This window comes from Phaenicophaeus curvirostris, chromosome 9, assembly GCF_032191515.1.
Source record: "Phaenicophaeus curvirostris isolate KB17595 chromosome 9, BPBGC_Pcur_1.0, whole genome shotgun sequence".
Classification (NCBI taxonomy): Eukaryota; Metazoa; Chordata; class Aves; order Cuculiformes; family Cuculidae; genus Phaenicophaeus; species Phaenicophaeus curvirostris.
The window spans coordinates 20,865,934-20,884,286 of record NC_091400.1 but is presented as its reverse complement, the minus strand read 5'-3'; the positions used below and the strand labels follow the sequence as shown (position 1 = coordinate 20,884,286).

General features: G+C 43.7%; 2 protein-coding genes across 2 annotated transcripts in view; both read left to right on the top strand.

Moving 5' to 3' along the window:
• The first annotated feature begins 3,601 nt into the window (after positions 1-3,601).
• COMTD1 (catechol-O-methyltransferase domain containing 1) lies at positions 3,602-11,384 on the top strand. The gene is made up of 7 exons (XM_069863470.1): positions 3,602-3,728; positions 5,814-5,947; positions 7,396-7,501; positions 8,325-8,443; positions 8,703-8,757; positions 10,194-10,327; positions 10,995-11,384. Exons 1-7 carry the CDS (start codon positions 3,647-3,649, stop codon positions 11,145-11,147), a joined length of 783 nt encoding a protein of 260 aa, XP_069719571.1. The 5' UTR covers positions 3,602-3,646; the 3' UTR covers positions 11,148-11,384.
• LOC138723935 (dual specificity protein phosphatase 13B-like) overlaps positions 4,283-18,353 on the top strand; it is a 105,596-nt gene continuing 91,525 nt past the window's right edge. Inside the window, exon 1 of the mRNA XM_069863473.1 lies at positions 4,283-4,294. The gene's annotated coding sequence lies outside the window, so the exon portion shown is untranslated. The remainder of the gene's footprint in view (positions 4,295-18,353) is intronic.

Sequence of the window (18,353 nt, the reverse complement as noted above, 5' to 3'; positions counted from 1 at the left end):
TACTCTTCTCTAAAATACGGCATTACCAATTGATTTATCTAGGTCTTGCAAGGAGATACACACCGCAGAGTATAAAATATAAAATATATACATTTTCTGTCTACAATGCATAAGATAGATGAAGAAACACATAAATATGGTAAATAAGTTCTGTTGCAGTTTTAACCAAAGAGATTATGAAAATACATTAAAATAAAACAAATAAAAGTAATAAGTGCTTAAGGATTTGTTTATCTTTGAATAGCTTAAAAGGTATGAGAATTCACAGCTTCCTGCTGTTTCTGAGTAACTGTCCATATCTGCACATTCATTCATCAATGGCATCGATGCAGACCACTTCCAGATCTCCCTCTTCACTCCTATCTCCTTGCAGCCAGAATAAAATCCCCATCTGTTTCAAACGGCTCTCTGAGGATGGCTGGGATCAGGTCAGCCTCGGCTCTCCAACCCTTCTCCTCCCTCAATATAGATAAAAATTACTATTTTGCCTATCACTCAACTCATAACTCCTCTATTTCTACTCTAATTTCTCTCCAGGTCCTCACATGCAACCATTCAAAAGTAATCAGAAAGATTTTGACGTATTTCCAAGATTATTTCTGTATGTTCATCTTCACAACCAAAAACATGTGTCCAAGCTCTCATCACCTTGATTACTGCAGCTTCTTTCCCCAGCTCATTCCAGTCCCATCTATCCAGAGTACCATCTCAATCAGCATTTTCAACAATTAGCCTGACCACGTTAACACTAGAATGCATTTTTGTTTAGTTCCCCCATGTATTTGGGCTTTTACTGATTCTGCACACACCTCTTTGAGGTAGACTCCTCATCAACAGCTTCCTTCCTCACGAGTTCTCCTTAAAACTTATCTGCTCTAATTCGTCCTGAGAAACATGACAATCAGGCTTTTGCCAAGCACACCAGTCAATACAATCCAACTCCTTCTTACACTTCCTGCCCACAAACATTGTTTTACATCCATATTGTGAGCTTTCAGGGAAAAAGACCATAGTCTCCTCTTCTTTTGACTGTACACAAGCTCCAAATGCATTGCTGCTTTACTCCCTGAACTAAGTACATGCAGTATTTACACTCGCTTCTGAACAGTTTATGCAAATGCTGCTGTGTTTTAGAGGACTGGATGACTAATATCCTCATTGTAAACAGAGAAGAGCAACATGTGGGTAGAACAATGAAGTTCAACAGAGAAGAACACTGCATGGGTAACTAAGATTTGAAGTGAGCATCATTTAAATTATGGTTGGAGCCACACCAGCAGCCTTGCAACCTGAATGAAGCAGACACAACATGCGACTCCACTGCCCATGGTCATAAACCAATATAGCTTCAACACACGTAGGGTTCTTTTCCAGTGAGGAGTGCTGTTCAAACATGCCTGTACACATTTCCTTCAGGGTGTTTGTGAGGTACAATGGTTTTCCACCATATAATGAATATTAATTTCAAGAGTCATTTATACTATAGACATAGACATCTTTACCTAGAGCCCTGCATCCAGTTCTGGAGCCCTCAGCACAGGAAGGACATGGATCTGTTGAAACGAGTCCAGAAGAGGCCACAGAGATTATCCGTGGGCTGGAGCACCTCCCATATGAGGACAGGCTGAGAGAGTTGGGGTTGTTCAGCCTGGAGAAAAGAAGGCTCTGGGAAGACCTTAGAGCAGCTTCCAGTACTGAAAGGTGGTGTTCAAGGCCAGATTGGATAGAGCTTTGAACAACCTGATCCAGTGATAGGTATTCCTGCCTGTGGCAAGGCGGTTGGAACAGGATTGACACCTATGCCAGTACCTCCCCACCCTCACAGGAAAACATTTCTTCCTAAGATCTCATCTCAATCTCCCTTCTTTCAGCTGAAAACCATCTCCCCTCATCCTATCCCTGCATTCCCTGATCAGGAGTCCCTTCCCAGCTTTCCTGCAGCCTCTCTCAGTACTGAAAGGCTACTATAAGATCTCCCTGGAGGCTCTTGCCACTCTAAGAAACTGTTTTATCTTGACCTGCATACCTGTAAATCACCTTCCTTATATAAAGGAAACAATACATTGTCCTGTACACCAACACAATGAAATCCCTCCTGACACTGCCACCTCAAGTAAGCTGTTCCCGCACAAGTACTCTGGGGAGAGTTTCAGGCACGCATTTAAGTATGTTAGCACTTCTGTTCACCAATTCGCTTGGAGATTTCAGAAGCTTGAAGTTTCCAGAGAAATTCAAGTGGGGCAGCTTGGCGACTTGAGACCAACACAATATCTGAAGCTTACAAATGTAGAGTGTTTCATGGAAAATACAGTGCATCCCGCAGTGACTCTGCAGTTGTAGCAAATAATCACCAGATGGAGCTGCACAGTCACAAATCTGATTTATGGCTGGGAGAGGAGATCATTTCCCACTGTTCTGTTTGGCCTAAAACTGACACATTCCAGCATTTGCTAATAACTCAGCTTCTGAAAGGTATAATGAAATGCTTCCCTTCACAAAAACAAAATGTACACAGAGAAAGTGATGAGATACTGAGTGGGAAGAAACAAAAGCAAAAAAAAAAAAAAAGGAGAAACCAACAACACTAACAGCTTTCCAAGCCAAATAAATTTTTTTAAATTAACTGAAAGACATGGTATCTGACAAAACACATCAGACGTCTTGCTTTGTTCAGCAAGTCAGAAAGCCCAGCACACTCCTTAGAGTTTAACATGATTGACTGCTGCAAAACAATCATAGAATAGTTTGGGTTGGAAAGGACCTTTACAGGCCATCCAGTTCAAACCCCCTGCAGGAGCAGGGACATCTTCAACTCAGTTAGGCTGCTCCGAGTCCCAGCCAACCTGACCATGAAGGCTTCCAGGGATGGGACATCCACCACCTCTCTGGACAGCCTATGCCAGTGTTTCACCAATCTCACTCTAAAAAATTTCTTCCTAATACTCAGTCCAAATCCACCCTCGCCCAGTTTAAAACCGTCACCCCTTGTCCTATTGCAAGAGGCCCTGCTAAAGAGCTTGTCCCCATCATTCTTGTAGGCCCCCTTCCAGTAACGCAAGGCTCCTCTAATCCCAGAGCCTTCTGTTCTCCAGGCAGAACCACCCTGACTCTCCCAGCCTTTCTTCACAGGAGATGTGTTCCATCCCTCTGATCATTTTTGTGGCCTCCTCTGCACTCGCTCCAATAGCTGCATGTCCTACGCGTGCTGAGGACTCCAGAACTGAACGCAGGGCTCCAGGTGGGGTCTCCCCAGAGCAGAGGTTCAGCATCCCCCTCCCTCACCCTGCTGGTCTCACTGCTTTGGACGCAGCCCAGGACAAAGTTGGCTTTCTGGGCTGCAAGTGCTCATTGCTGACTCGTGTCCAGCTTTTCATCTGTCAACACCCCCAAGTCCTTCTCCGCTGGGCTGCTCTCAACTCCTTCATTTCCCAGCCCCAACCCAGGTGCAAGACCTTGCACCTGCTCTTCTTAGGCTTGTCAAGGAGGAGGAGAGAAGGAGGAAGGAGAAGGAAGGAGGAAGAGGAAAAAGAATAAGAGGAGGAGAAAGAGGTGGAGACAGCGGGACGGGGCCGCCCCGCCGGGAGGAGGAGGCTGGCCGGAGCCTCCCAGCCAGGCGGAGGAAGGAGAGGAGGTGGAAGGGGCCGAGATGCCTCTTTTCAGCGTGCCCAAAGAAGTGGCCGTCGGGACGGCGATGCTGGGGGTAGCCTTCGCCACCGGGGTGCTGGCAGGTGAGCGGGGGGGCAGAGCCGGGGATGCGGGGGCCGAAAGTGCCCGCAAAGCGACCCTCCGAGACTCCTCATGGAGCTTCTGTCGGAGCTGGGCACACGAGGCAGCGATCTCCGTGTGCAGCCAGACAAGAGCTGGGACACAGCGGATTCCCCGCTCATACACGTGTGTAAGTTTTCCCTGAAGTTTTATGTGTTTATGTTACTGGTTTTAATGTCATTGTGAGCTTCACAACTGTCAAATCTCTTGCTAATTTGGAGCTTTGGCTCCAGCTCTGTCTGACCTCACACTGGAGATGGCGAAAGGCAGCAGACAGAGGTGATCATAGAAAACACCTCTGCTCAGCTCACATCACACTGAGCACAGGACATGATCATCACCAAAGAAGGAACAGGTCTGGAAAAACACTTTGAATGAAAACATGCTATTAAAAAACCATGCTGTAAGAATGTTCTGTCTAACTTGTAGAAAAAATAGAGTTACTTAGGTGAAACTTAACTCTACTTTAGCTTAAATAAAAATTTTCCACTTTCTGTAATAGCAGCTACTTCTTGTATCACCCCTTCTGGTAATCCAGGTACTCCTGGGCCAGGATCCCAACAAGGGTGGGGACACAGTCATCTGGGCAGCCAGGAAAAGCTGTGTGATGTCCTGGTCACAGCTTTATCCTAGAAACGGTTTCGCTTTCATTCCTCGGGCCCAGGGGAAGCTCAGGCCCTGGGTCAGGCAGGAATGGAGTCTGGGGTTGGGTTTGTTCTTACCCTTTGGCTCCAGGGAATTGCCACAATCATCCACTCCTCCATATAATCTGTAAAAGAGAGCCATTAACAGAAAATAAGTAAAAAACTTGAAATAAGATGGGGTTTAATAGCAAACAGCTATCAGGAGATGCAAAGTCCTGCATGCTTGGCTCATGGCAATCCCAAGCACAATTACAGGCTGGGCGGAGAATGGATTGGGAGCAGCCCTGAGGAGAAGGACTTTGGGTGCTGGTGGATGGGAAGCTCGACATGAGCCAGCAAAGTGTGCTCATAGGCCAGAAAGCCAACTGTGTCCTGGGCTGCATCAGAAGTGTAGCCAGCAGAGCAAGGGAGGGGATTTCTGCCCCTCTGCTCTCATAAGACTTCACCTGAAGCCCTGCGTTCAGTTCTGGAGCCCTCAGCACAGGAAGGGCGTGGATCTGTTGGAGTGAGTCCGGAGGAAGATACAGAGATGATCAGAGTGCTGAAGCCCTTCCCATATGAGGATGGGCTGAGAGAGTTGGGGTTGTTCAGCCTGGAGAGGAGAAGGCTCTGCAGAGACCTTAGAGCAGCTTCCAGTATTGAAAGGGGCTCCAGGAAAGCTGGGGAGGGGCTCTTGATTAGGGAGTGAAGGGACAGGACAAGAGGGAACAGTTTTCAACTGAAAGAGATGAGATCTTAGAAGAAATATTTTCATGTGAAGGTGAGGAGGCACTGGCATAGGTTTCCCAGGGAAGTCGTGGCTGCCCTATCCCTGGAGGTGTTCAAGGCCAGTTTGGATGGGGCTTGGAGTAACCTGATCCAGTGGGAGGTGTCCCTACCCGTGGCAGGGGATTGGAACTGGATGGGCTTTAAGATCCCTTCCAACCCAGACCATTCTATGATTCTGTGATCGATTCTGTCTTTTAGTAGACAGGCTTTCAGAACCTATGTTTTTGCATATTGGTTTTGTGCTGAAGAAGCCATTGAGCAGTGCCAGATTTCCCCTGGCTCAAGGGCAGGAGACAGTCATTACGACAAAGGGTTTGAGAAGATGCATCAGCTGATGGCCCTAAAGACCAGCAGCCTCCATCCGTCTGCAAAACAAGGTCCTCAGATGAAGAAAATAGCATGCCTCGGTCATGCCTCTCGCCTTATGTTTGCTCATTGCTTGGACATCTTACAGTTTAAAAAGAAGGGGGGGGGAAAGATAGAAAAAAAAAAGAGCTCCCCAGCTACACTGCATGTTTCTTTTTCACTGGATTTTTCAGAGCCAAGAACTTTTGAACCTTTAGTAACACTGAATCGCTTGGTTTATTTAAGCAGGCAGTAACTGACAAAAAGATATTATTCCTTATCTCTCTGTAGGTAAAAGATGCCCTTCTTTAGTTTTTGGGACACCCAAATCATCCAAAACTATTATGGGGAAAAGCAGTCCTCTCTGGCAGTACATACTGGATCACTCTTTGCGGGAACACCCGATTCTAAAGAAGTTGCGACTGGTCAGTATTTTATCCCTCAACACAAGTTTTCTGTTTAGTGCTCCACTAGGACATTTTGCTATTGCCCACACTTCGTCCTGAACTGCTGGACTCTTTGTGACATCCATTCCTTGATCTTGTTTGCACAGTCCTGGGTGGCAGTGCACAAAATTACTAGATCATCCAGGAGGGACTACAGGCACCCTCAGCTGTATGGCTGTCAGTTCCTTATGGGTATTCCTAAGGACGTTCCCAGCCCTTTAAGGTTTCTCTGCTAGTTTTATAACCCAGTAAACCTTGAGGAGGAGACCAAAATCCTACTTACTGTTGGAAAGAAAGCCTGAATCCTGTTCCTTTTCTCACTCCTTGCACTTCTCAGAATTTCCAGTCCTTAGAGACTACTCTGTATGCATAGTTATACTTCTTGATGGTATCTGATCCAGAGGAAATCCAGGTTAAATCCACTTCCTTTGGATATTCTTCCTACACAAGAGAACCAACACAAAGTTGTCCAATCTATTAAATCCTAAAACATACACGAGAATTTATTTTAAACTGGTATTGCCCTGACTCTTCAATGTTCTTGACTGCCCAAATAAGTATTTAATAGTACTATTGTGTGGTTTAGGCATGTCTTTTTATCCATGGCTCCCAAGCATGTGTGCTTGGACTGTGCTTGATTTTAGTGTGAACAGATGACTTCTGTTCCTTTTAGTTAGCATATAGGAAAACTATAGCTCAGGGAAGTGATGTTCTCCAGCTCAGAACAGACCTCCTGACTCAGAACTGAGTCGTTTCAAGTGAGACAAACTACCCCTGTGTAAAAGGAATTAAATGTTAATTACTGGAGCTGGTTGGTTGGAATGAGCCCTAGAGGAACAAGGGAAATGGGAGGGCTGTCTTTTCCACTATACTGCCTTGCTTCTCCTGCTGCTCCCACCCTGGCATGGGCACAGCTTCTCCAGCTCTGTGCTCTGACTACACATTGATCTGTGTAGCTAGAACAGTGCAGTATGACCTTTGGCAACAGACTTTAACCTTGCAGTTCATAAAAACATCCAACACCATTGGAGGAATAAGGGCACAAATACAAAATGTATAATTTAAAACAAAAAGACGCATCCATTTATGTAAATACACAGAAATAAAGGACTCTAACAGCCAAGGTTCCTCACTGGTTCTTAACCAGTTATAGCTATTGTTGTGTTTGCTGCAACCATGGTAACATCAGGACATGTCACTGCTTTTAGTGATTAGCCACTGCATATCACACACACCCCGCCCTCCTTAGTTATTGTTCAATTCAGACCAGTTTCTAGCTCCTAGATGGAGGACAAAGCCATCCAAAAAGAGAACGGTGGGAGTATCTGTTTTCCCTGGGATTTCTCTGGGTTTTCTTTCCCTAGAATATTGTTTTGGAAGCTTTGGGGGTTGTTTGTTGTGACGTGTTATTTTTTACCCCTTTCTAGCTCACTGCTGATCTTCCCTGCGGTAGAATGATGGTGTCCTGTGACGAGGCTCAGCTCATGGCAAATTTGGTCAGACTGATTAAGGCCAAGAAAGTTATTGAAATAGGTAAGAGTGTCACTTTGTCCTCCCTGTAGCAGAATAAAGTTGGCTGTGCTTCTCCAGATACAGCCATATTTACTTAAATTATCTAAATGCAGCAAGGCACAGCATCCCTGTTGCATCAATTAGGTGAGCACACTACAGCATGAAAAATAGCATCTGATTTGCACGTACTTACCACTTTGATAGTCTGTGCATTCAGTAAGTCTGGCATCACCATGGATGTCTTACCAGCTCAGAGGCAGTCTGTAAAATTAAGCTCAACAGATTGCTTGGGTCTCCAATGTCAGACAGCAGTTGCCCAACAGGGTGTGTTCTTCCCTTCCTGTATCAGTTTCTTGCCAGAAGGAAGTGTTTTGCTGCACAGGCCCATGATCCAATCCACCTTCCTTAATGCACCAGTGTTTGCAGGATGTCCCAGGGCCAGGCTGATGCTGAGCAGTCAGGTAGGGGTTCCCACCATCTTCATTCTTGGCCTGGCTGTTAGGATACCCTTGTTATAATGTGGTTTGCTGCTCCTCTAGTGCCTTTGGCTCAGGATTTAGCTCCACTTTTAAATAAGGCTGTTCCCTCAGAGGCAGGAACAGACTCTGTCCCGTCTGTCCAGGATATTTGTGGAAAAAAAGCCAACATTAAGCTTTGCTAAAAGATTGATTAAAATTAAAAATTACTCTCAACTCCCCATTACATTAAATTGAACTGGAAAAGCTTTTGTGTCTATTACCAAATTGCCATCCTTGACCCTTTTGGGGTTTTTATTCCCAAAGGGAGCCCTGTAGTTCCCTGTTTACAATACGTTAAGTGTTAATGACTCTTACGATTTTCCCAGGTGTTTTCACGGGTTATAATACCTTGAATATGGCCCTTGTCCTGCCAGATAATGGCAGAGTTATTGCCTGTGATATAAACGAGGAATATGCCAAAATTGGAAAGCCGCTGTGGAAAGAGGTAAGTAGCATCTCTTCCGTTATATGTTGCAGCTGCATTTGCATGTCAAGGGATTTGGTGCCTTAGACTTACACATTCATACAGAAGCATTCCTGTCATTCAAGGAGGCTGAAACAGTTCAACTGGGAAAGACAAGTACTATCTGAAACTTAGAAACAATAGGAAAAATATGTGAACACCAACATCACCTCCTAGTGCAACCTCCTGTCAGGTGATTTCTTGACCACTTCCATCAATTCTTTGCTCTTTTTCATTCTAGGCAGGAGTAGAGCATAAAGTTGACCTGCGGATTAAACCAGCAGTCCAAACGCTTGGTAAGTAGCCAAAAATGCTGTTATTTTTGCCTCCCTTAGAAATAGAAGATGGATATAATGATGAAATCTAGAACTAAATATACTTGTGGATGTGATCCCTTTGCTAATAGTGAGACAGCTTCTTACATTAAAAAAAACAAAACAAAAAAAACCTAACCAAACACAGTGAACAAACAAACTGAGAACTTCACAGCTTCCTAAGTTCAGTTTTCCTTCGTGCTAGCAGAGAGGAAGAAAATCCTTGTTCTGTGCTGGTCACCTGTCCTGTCCACTGCCTAGTTTAATCTGTGAAGTACTATTGTCAGCTGCTTCTGAGAAAGCTGATTAAAAGAGATCAATTAGACAAAGCCCAATTTCTCCTATTGTTTACTGTAAGCAAGTATTTTTTTGTTGCAGACAGGAAAAGTTTTCTGAAAGGGTTGAAGTGCAGAAAAAATACAAAAGCCAGTATAAAACTTAAGAGTCTAACAGCTGAATTGTGCCTAGAGAAGTTCATATTTAGGGCCTGTCAAAAACATTAGAAAGCCAATTACTTGTCTTATTCCTGAAAAAGGGAGATGCAGGGCAGAGAGGGTACTAATAAATATTCTGAAAATGAAAGAGATTTGCTAGGAATGTAGGAGGCAGAAGAAGGTTTCCAGCATAGGTGTTTGATGGATACACAGATCCAGATCCATCCATCACCTTGTATTGCTACCAATTCTTCCATCCTTTCTCAGGAGGCAAATACTGGCAGGCTGTTAGGTGCCCTGTCCTTGGCGTCTGATGGGCAGCTGTGTCTAGCAGTGCTTCAGACACAAAGATCCCCTGGTGACAGATCATGAGGGCAGGCGAGATGGGTAGCTGAGAGCATTGCTAAGGCACCAGTCAGCACCTCTGCAATGGATGAGTTGAGTTCCCCTTCAAGAAGCCCATTTAGGAGACCTCAAACCTAAATTCCACTTGCCAGAGAGGGAATACTTGCAGCAATCTTTTGGTGTGTTAAAAATCTCTGACAGAATTTGTTTTTTACCTGTATCATGGAACTTGATTGTCAGTGAGAGCTTAGCATAAATGTGAGAAAAACCCTCATCCCATTAAGAAAACAGTTCTCTGTCAGCTTAAAAATTAGCTGAAGGTGCAGAGCATATCCAGTTTTAAACTGCTTGCCTTGTTTTGACTGTAACTTTTAGCAGTCACAGCTGTATCCTGCAGGTTTAGAACTCCTCCATAAAATTCCAAGCAGGCAGAACTCGGTAAACGGGTGTTTTATGGCATACATCATGACTAGATTGGTTTCTGTGGGATAAGCTTTTCTAGTAATTAGCTGTAGAGGAATAGGCTGCCTGGTCAAGGCACCAATAACGTTATTTAATGAGAACTTTGACAGAAATGGATGACTTCCTCCTAACACAGCATTAACCAGGGTGTGATGGCTCTCTTTGTCACTCATCTAGATGAACTACTGGCCAGTGGAGAAGCGGAAACCTTTGACTTTGCTTTCATTGATGCGGATAAAGAAAGCTACAATGAGTACTATGAAAAATGCTTACGCCTCGTAAGGAAAGGGGGAATAATCGCTATTGATAATGTAAGTACCACAGTTGTAGTCATACGAGCACTGCTTTTACCTCTGGGAGAAGAATAAAAGTCACAGTGGGATTGTAGCAATATGATTTCTGACCTACAGCTCAGTTGTCAATTGCAGCATGTTTGTTTTGTGTTGTATAATGGAGGCTCTTAAAATTTGACATCAATTCCTAAAGCAAGCTGTATGGAACACTAATACATGCAAGGAGTAAAACTATACGGAAGTAAGAAGTAACGTGTTAAATACCTGTGAGTACATGAACAGGCTGTGATAACAGAATCTGTAATTCATCACAAGGAATGCTCTGTATTCCTATTTGTCTTGTAGCACATTTTCCACTGTGTACAGTTCTTAGCCAAGATCAAAGGTAGCACTTGTCATCAGTAACTACTAATAAGTTACCAATTAATAGCTCTTAGTAGAAACAAAGAACAAATGGGAGCTTTTAAAAATACCTATGTTTAAACACTTTTTAAATTTTTTTTAATTCTGTGGGCACCCCATTCCACCTGCTTATGAGGGCTCCATGCCAAAGGCCACTAGAAACCTGCCACACAATAAATACAATCAGTTTCTAGAAAATATGCAGGACCTTTACCAAAGCTACCTTTGTGGCCCAAGGAACATATTGGAACAATGAGATGCATGCTGTTTCCTTTTTCATTAGGTCCTTCGGAGTGGAAAGGTGCTAAAACCAAGGAAGGATGACTTTGAAACCCAGAGCATCCACCACCTCAATGAGAAGCTTCTCAGAGATGCACGAGTCAATATCAGCATGCTTCCAATGGGGGATGGACTCACGTTAGCATTCAAGCTGTAACTGGAGGAAGCCCTGCACATGGGGAACAATCAGCAGCATCAAGTAATCAGGAAAAATGCAGGCGGAGCAGTATCAAAAAATAGTCATTTAACCTGTATCTGCACTGGATAGCATAGCCTGGGAAAGCAGACGTTAAGAGCAGCAGGATCCTAAGGACAGCTAAGTTGAGAACAGAGACTTATTTTGAGATCTACAATGGTTTCTTATTTTAATTGTAATAAAGCAAGTTAACTTTCATGAAGTTGTCCTTGTAAGCCAGTGGTTAAAGAAAATCTCCCTCTGTAAAATGAACGAGTTCCAAGAGAGTCAATACAACAAAGTCATTTTCTCCCCTAAAAGAGGCTACAGAGTAGCAGAATAATCAAAAAGGAGAAGTAGTGGAGTTTACTAACGTTAAAAGCCATAATAGAAAAGTGGATTTTTAATTAAATGTACATGACATTAAAGAAACTGCTAGCCTTCTCAAACTAATGATGTTGAAAGTCACAGGTAATTTATGAAGGGTGTTACATAAGGAGCCTCAAATATACACCATTTCAGGAGAGAAAACAAAGTTGTCTTTAAAAGCTTGTCAAAAGACAAACAGGATTGCCAAAAATGTGACCTCCCTTAAACAGTTGTATACAAGGACAGGATTTCTTTCACCTAGATAACAGGACAGGGTAGATTTTTTTCAGGTCAAAATAGGAAGAGCAAGTGGGCAAGAAGAAAACCCAAATAGTTCTTCCTCCTTACTCTCCTCCCTCCCACATGCCCACCAAAGAAGCAGCTTGCTAGGTGCTTGTTTCCTAAAAAGCTGCAAGCACACAGCACTGGTGACAAGCCTGCAGAAGGAAAAGTATGATTGTGTGAGGATGCAATACTGGCTATTCACATAATTACTGAAAGCAGAGACTACGCCAGAGATTATGCTAATGCCTTCTTTCCATGGTGAATTACAAATGGTAATTAATATCTAGGGCTTTTTCTGTTTCAGCCTGATAGTCTTATTACAGGATAAACTTAATTAAACAAGAAACTGAAACAATGGTTACAGACCAAAGGTCCCCTGGCTGCTGTACACTGAGGGGAAAAAGGCCACTTAGATTTGCTGTCTCCTGTAGGGAAGCGATATCGCAGCTAAGAGAATCTTTGCATTTGCTTAAAGAATGAACTTGAATGACTCAAGGCACAAGGGAGCAAAGTTTTGAAGTGTCAAAATTTTTAGAACTGGCTACTTGGCTCATGTTTTTTGAGATTTCAGCTGTGAGCATGGGTTCTGAGGAGGGCCTGATGTTCAGGGCACAGCTCTACTTGTCTCAGGCACTGGGGTTAGAATATTGCAGTGGGAGAGTAATAAAGGAAGTATTGCCCGATGGCTTCAGAGGGGAACTACGAGTGAGGGAGGAGATCTCAGTTCTATTTCTGTCACTTCCACATAAAACCCTGATTCAGCAGAGCACGTCAGGATACGCTTAAGTACTTTGCTGAATTGAGGACTAGTTGCTGTAAAGTAAAATCCATGTCTGGGAGAAGGCCAGGACAAGGTCTGTACAGCCCTTAAATAAGATTTTATATAGGACATGAAGCTTGCCCAGCTTCCTTCTCTTGGGTACACAGTTTTACGCTCAGAGCTTCAAACCTCTGCATGCCTCAATTTTCTTATCTGCATAAAAAAAATTACACCTTATCAAAATCTTAATGACTATAACAGTTCTCAGATGGAGTGGCTAAAGTAATATAGGAGATCATTACATATTTGCTTGCAAAGCTTCCGGACACTATATGCATTAACAAAAGATTGTAAAGGTTACAAACACAAAACGGGACGCCCAACAGCTGGAGCATCCTCTCAAATATTCCTGCTTTCAGAAGCTCTAGGATGACAATCACAAGTGACCTACAAGTTGTCAAGAATATATACCCTGGCCTAAAAATACTGTGATGCCATGTCCCGAACACACAGAGGTCACTGGAGGATTGATCGCTAACCTCTAACTGTTTCACTACTAATTTCAAAGTTGCAAGAATCCTATTAGTAAGACCGAGCCAAAAATTAGTGAGCATCAGGAGGATTTTTGCAAGAAACTCAAATAACAGTTTAGCAATGTTCAAAACCAGATAAAAAAAAAATCATAAAATCATAGAATGGTTTGGGTTAGGAGGGACCTTAAAGATCATCCAGTTCCAGCTTCAAAAACTCCAGTTCCTTGAATGGTAGGTGCTGGCAAAGTCACCTACACACAAGGAAGACCCAAGTCTGAAGCTGCACACAGTGAGCTCCCGTTTCCCCTCTGCTCCATTTTAAACATGCAGAGCACAGCGTGGGCATTTAATCAAACCTGTCTCCATCCTGATCACGTAATTACCATTAGAAAGAATAGCAATGTGTCCCTAAACTATAGATTGATGAGCCATCTGTAAGCTGAAACAAAGAGCAGAAGGAAGCTTAATTGAATCAAATATTTAGAATACATTACACTTGATCTTGCAGTTACTCAGAGGCTGGCCTTCTCTTCAGGCTTCTGTCCTGCATGCCTGGAATTCATCACCACTAACTGCATTTAATCCTTCAACCTTACCTTAAAGTGACTACAGGTAATATATAATTATGGTTTAATTCAAGTAGTGAATCAGTTTTGGGGAATTTGTGGGGACAATGGGAATTCAGGCTTTCAGTAGGTGGTAAAAGAGGGCCACATGGTAAAGCAGCACAAGTCCTTGTCTCTCATGGTGAGATCATGTATGGGAGCTCATGGCCCTGCTCACCCCTCCCAGGTAACGCACTGTCCTGAGCTACTCCTCATACTGTAAAGGGTTTTGTACCCCTGAAGTGAAGCTGATCTGGGAGCAGAGCTGCTGCTCAAACCTGATCACAACACTGGCATCTCTGAGTTGCAAAGGTTGACACCAGAGAAGCCAACACAGGTGAAAAACATACAGCTGGGACTTGCTCAGAAGCAAATGAGGCTGATGAATAGTGCACAAAAACAACAACAAAAAAAGAAAATACTCCCTAGTGCAGTAACCCCCTAGAACCACCACGAGAATGAAAGCATGTAATCCTAGCTGCTGGTTGGGTACCTCAGTCCCTGCTCCAAAAATGTCACATTAGAAACAGTGGGGTGTGATATTTGGGTGGGTGACAGAGAAAGAAACAGAAGGCTGTTTCAGAGCAGACTTTTCATTTCTAGTAGCTAATTAAATGAGCTGACAACACTCACTCAGCAGTGCTGCCACATCCCCCCTTTGTGCTGGCTCTCTCCGACATACCCAGCAGAAAGGTAGCCAGAGCTTGGAATTATCTACAGCATGGAAAGCGCTCAGGACTCAGATGGATGCTCAGAAATCTAGAGATGGCTGCCCCCCAAAAAAGAAACAACTCTCCATCCAGGGGTTGACACAGAGGTTCCTGAACGTTCAAGGCTCACTTCAGCATCTTTAACCCTGCAGCTTTTGATCCCACCAGGACATGTGGTTGACAAAGCAGGAAGCATAGAATCACTGAGGGTGGAAAAGACCTCTAAGGCCATCCAGTCCTATCATCAGCCCAACACCACTGTGCCTACTAAACCATGTCCTGACATACCATGTCTACATGCTTTTTGAATCCTTCCAGGGATGGAGGCTCCACCTGGGCAGCCTCTTCCAATTCCATAACAACCCTTTCAGTGAAGAAATTTTTTCCTGAGATCCAATCTAAACCTCCCCTGGTGCAACTTGAGGCCCCTTCCTCTTGTCCTATTGCTTGTTACTTGAGGGAAAACTGGGCTGCTGGGTGTAGCGTAACTCAGAGGCATTTGTTTGAATCTCTGGCATGGCCACCCCTCCTTCTTAGTAAACACATGACACCATTTCAAGCTATTTAAATTTAGAAACATAACACACAGGGAATTGCTGTTCACGGAAGACAATTAGCAAGCATTTTGTGATAAAGCCCTGAGGATACAGAGAAAGGAACATGACTATAAACCTCATCCAGCCCTCTCCTTTGAAGCAGGAGCAGCTCCAACATGCCCAGAAACCTTGCAGCTCAGACCCGAGGCACACGCTGTGTCTCAGGCACTGCAGTCTTGATGATATTCAGGTGGCAACAGCAGCAAATGCCATTAACTTAAAGCTGCCTCCTTTGTGATGGTATAGTGGCATAGTTTGCTGTTTCCCTGACGTGTCCTCCTTGTCACTTAGAGAGATCCATCCAAAATGGCCACAACAAGGAACAGTAAGCCAAGAGGTCATTGCTGTTTTAAGAGGCCCTTCTCCCTACTAGCTGGGGTGAATACAGTTTGGTTTTACCTAACTCATCTCCTGAAACAGCACCACCCTCGCACTACCACAAGGAACACAACTGTGCTGAGCAGCTCCATCTCTTCTCCCAAACAGCAGGTGCATCAAGACATTTGGATAACCCAGGAGCTCCCTATGCACAAGAGATCTCCCTCCTCTCTGGGTAGTTTGCAGCATGTTTGATTTTACCACTCATTTAATTTTCACAGCAGCAGCACTGTCACATCCTTCCCAGAATGAAAATGTGGGTAAAAATGGCAAGGGTCTTTTAGGGAGGGATTTCTGATGAGATCTCAAACAAGAAGTGCTGAGCAGGGAATGGCAAAGCTGGTTCTTCCCTGCTTGCACACTGAAGATCTGCAGAAGAGCATTTCCTGTAACAGTGAGCATGAAGTTTCTTCAGAGCAACTTCAAGGTAATAAGTTTTTTTTGTTTCCTCACCCGTGGGTTGCTTTGCTCTCTGCCCTGCCAAGCTCTGCCCCAGGGCAGTGCCGTTCTCCGCTGCTGCTCCAAGCTCTGCCCAGGGATTTGCACTGGGATGAAAGGCTCTGTATTACCTCTGCATAATTCTTATCACACACAAATTGCTCTCACGCATTTGCAGCTACTCATGGTTTCCAAGTCCCCTGTTTTATAACAACAATTTTAAAAGCAATGTTTTCAAAAAGGAAATGAACAAACATAAAACCTGTAAAAGAGGGAAATTAATGCAGGATTTCAGACAAGTTATTTATCTTCTTTTTGCCTTGGTGCAATACTGTAGGGATAAGCATGTAACTAGCTGCTTTAATATTTATTCCTATTATAGGAAAAGTAAACATCTCTGATAAGTCACTGCTTTGCAGGATTAGATTTCATATTTTAGAGACTGCTTTAAATTAATGCAGAAGCAAACATTATCTTTTCTTCTTATTCATATATTTCCCTAATGAGTTCCAAGCAAATTGTGCCTATTTGTATTTTATGATTTTAAATAATTAAAACATTTTATGGAGGCAACTAAAATTCTCCCCCGAGTTAGCAGAAAGATTATTGATTGAACAGATCTTGAGCTACAAGGAAAAAAATATTATTTAGTTTAAAGGCTCATATTTTTGTTCCTATTCACCTACTGAACAACCAAGAGACTTGGCATTTTTACAGCAACCTTTTGAGCTTTGCTGGGGTAGTGACATGGGTTATGCTGGGGAGTGAAAGTAGTAACTTTTTGACGTTGTGAAATTGGATTTGTGGAAGGCAGGTAATGACAGAGTGTCATTGCTGCTGTCACAAGTAAATGTAGCACCTCACTACTGCTCGTGCACAAACCATGGTGTGTGTCTGTCACCCAAGGTAAAACCTACTGGTACATTCACAACACCAAGAGTTTGAATCAAGTCCACAAAAAAGTTCTCTGTGGGAAGGATGGGCTCCCACAAAACCCCCACAAGTCACCTTGTGTGGCACAGCCACAGGAGTCCCTACAGTTATGGCCTAGTAATGGACTCCAGCTAAAAGTATGAAAACAAACCAACTAAACAAACCAATCAACGAATAAAAAGCACCCCCCCAAACATTAGGAATTTACATCTAAAGGTAAGTAAAACATGCATCTCTTCACACTAACTACTAAAAAAGTGAAATTAAAAAAAAGGGAAAAATCTCAAAACTTAGGAGAATATATAGAGAGATCCAAAAGGCTCATTTTTTTAAGCATTATTACTTACCATGCCAGTCTTGCCCTTTGCCCTAAAACAGCTAAATTCACAAAGGCTGTTCCTCATGGAACTCTATACTTACTTCATTTCTTTATAAAATATGTATTTTTGTATTTGACTACTAGAAGGCTGCATTGATGTTGCCTGCTGCATGTCAAGATCTGGAGGACAGAAGGAGCAGTCACAGCTGCAACCAGCAGAAATGGAACATTTGCTGAACAGCAATGGACACGTTTGAATCCAGGCAGAGCAGCAAGTGTTACATGGGGTTGGGGAGCAGACACCAAGATCTGCACATTGCTCTGTGCAAGGGAAGCTACATCTGCCCCCACCTCAGAGGGATCCAGCTCTATGGATGGAGGTGAGAAAGGATCCCTCGGGTGTCTTCACACACACTTTGCACCCAGCTACTTGCTGCTGTGAACTAGGATTGTTTAGTCTGAAGAAGAGAAGACAGACACGAGACCTCATGGCACTCTGCAGCTCCCCCGAAGGAGGTTGTAATGAGGTGGGTGCTGGGCTCTTCTCCCAAGTAACAAGGGACCGGATGAAAAGAAATGGCCTCAAGTTGTGGCAGGGCAAGTTTAGACTGGATATTAGAAAAATATATTAACAGAAAGAGTGGGGAAGCATTAAAAGAGGCTGCCCATGGCAGTGTTGGAGTCTCCATCCCTGGAGAAATGTAGATGTGGCACTTACAGACATGGCTTGGCAGGCACAGTAGGGACGGACTGACAGTTGGACTGGTTCATCTTAGAGGTCTTTTCCAACCTCAATGATTCCATGATTCTACATCTCATCAGCCTCCTGGGCACATGAGCAAGGTATTATTGTGCCACTTCCACAGTGTCACCTTCAACGTCCCCTAGCCATCTACACAGCAGCTGATATAAAATGCTCTCCCAAGACACTCAATCCATCTTTTCAATGTATGGTAATTAGTGGGGTCATTCCAAAGTAGAAAGACATGGTTAATTGTGCAACTCCTGTGCAAGTCCTGAAAGAAATCACAGAGCCTTCCTTGGTTTCCTTTGAACAGCAGAGTGAGATTGTATTCCAGGGAGCCTCAAAGTCCTCCCCAGCACAGAGGAGCATTAATTCTCTACCAAGTACAGTTACACAATGGTACGCGCTAGGTCAAACTCCTGACAAAACAGTTCCTGTATAAAAAGCTGCAGCTTCTTCACAGCTTCTACATCACCTCTGGGTCTTCCCATAGCTGTGTGGATTTTAGGCACGGCCA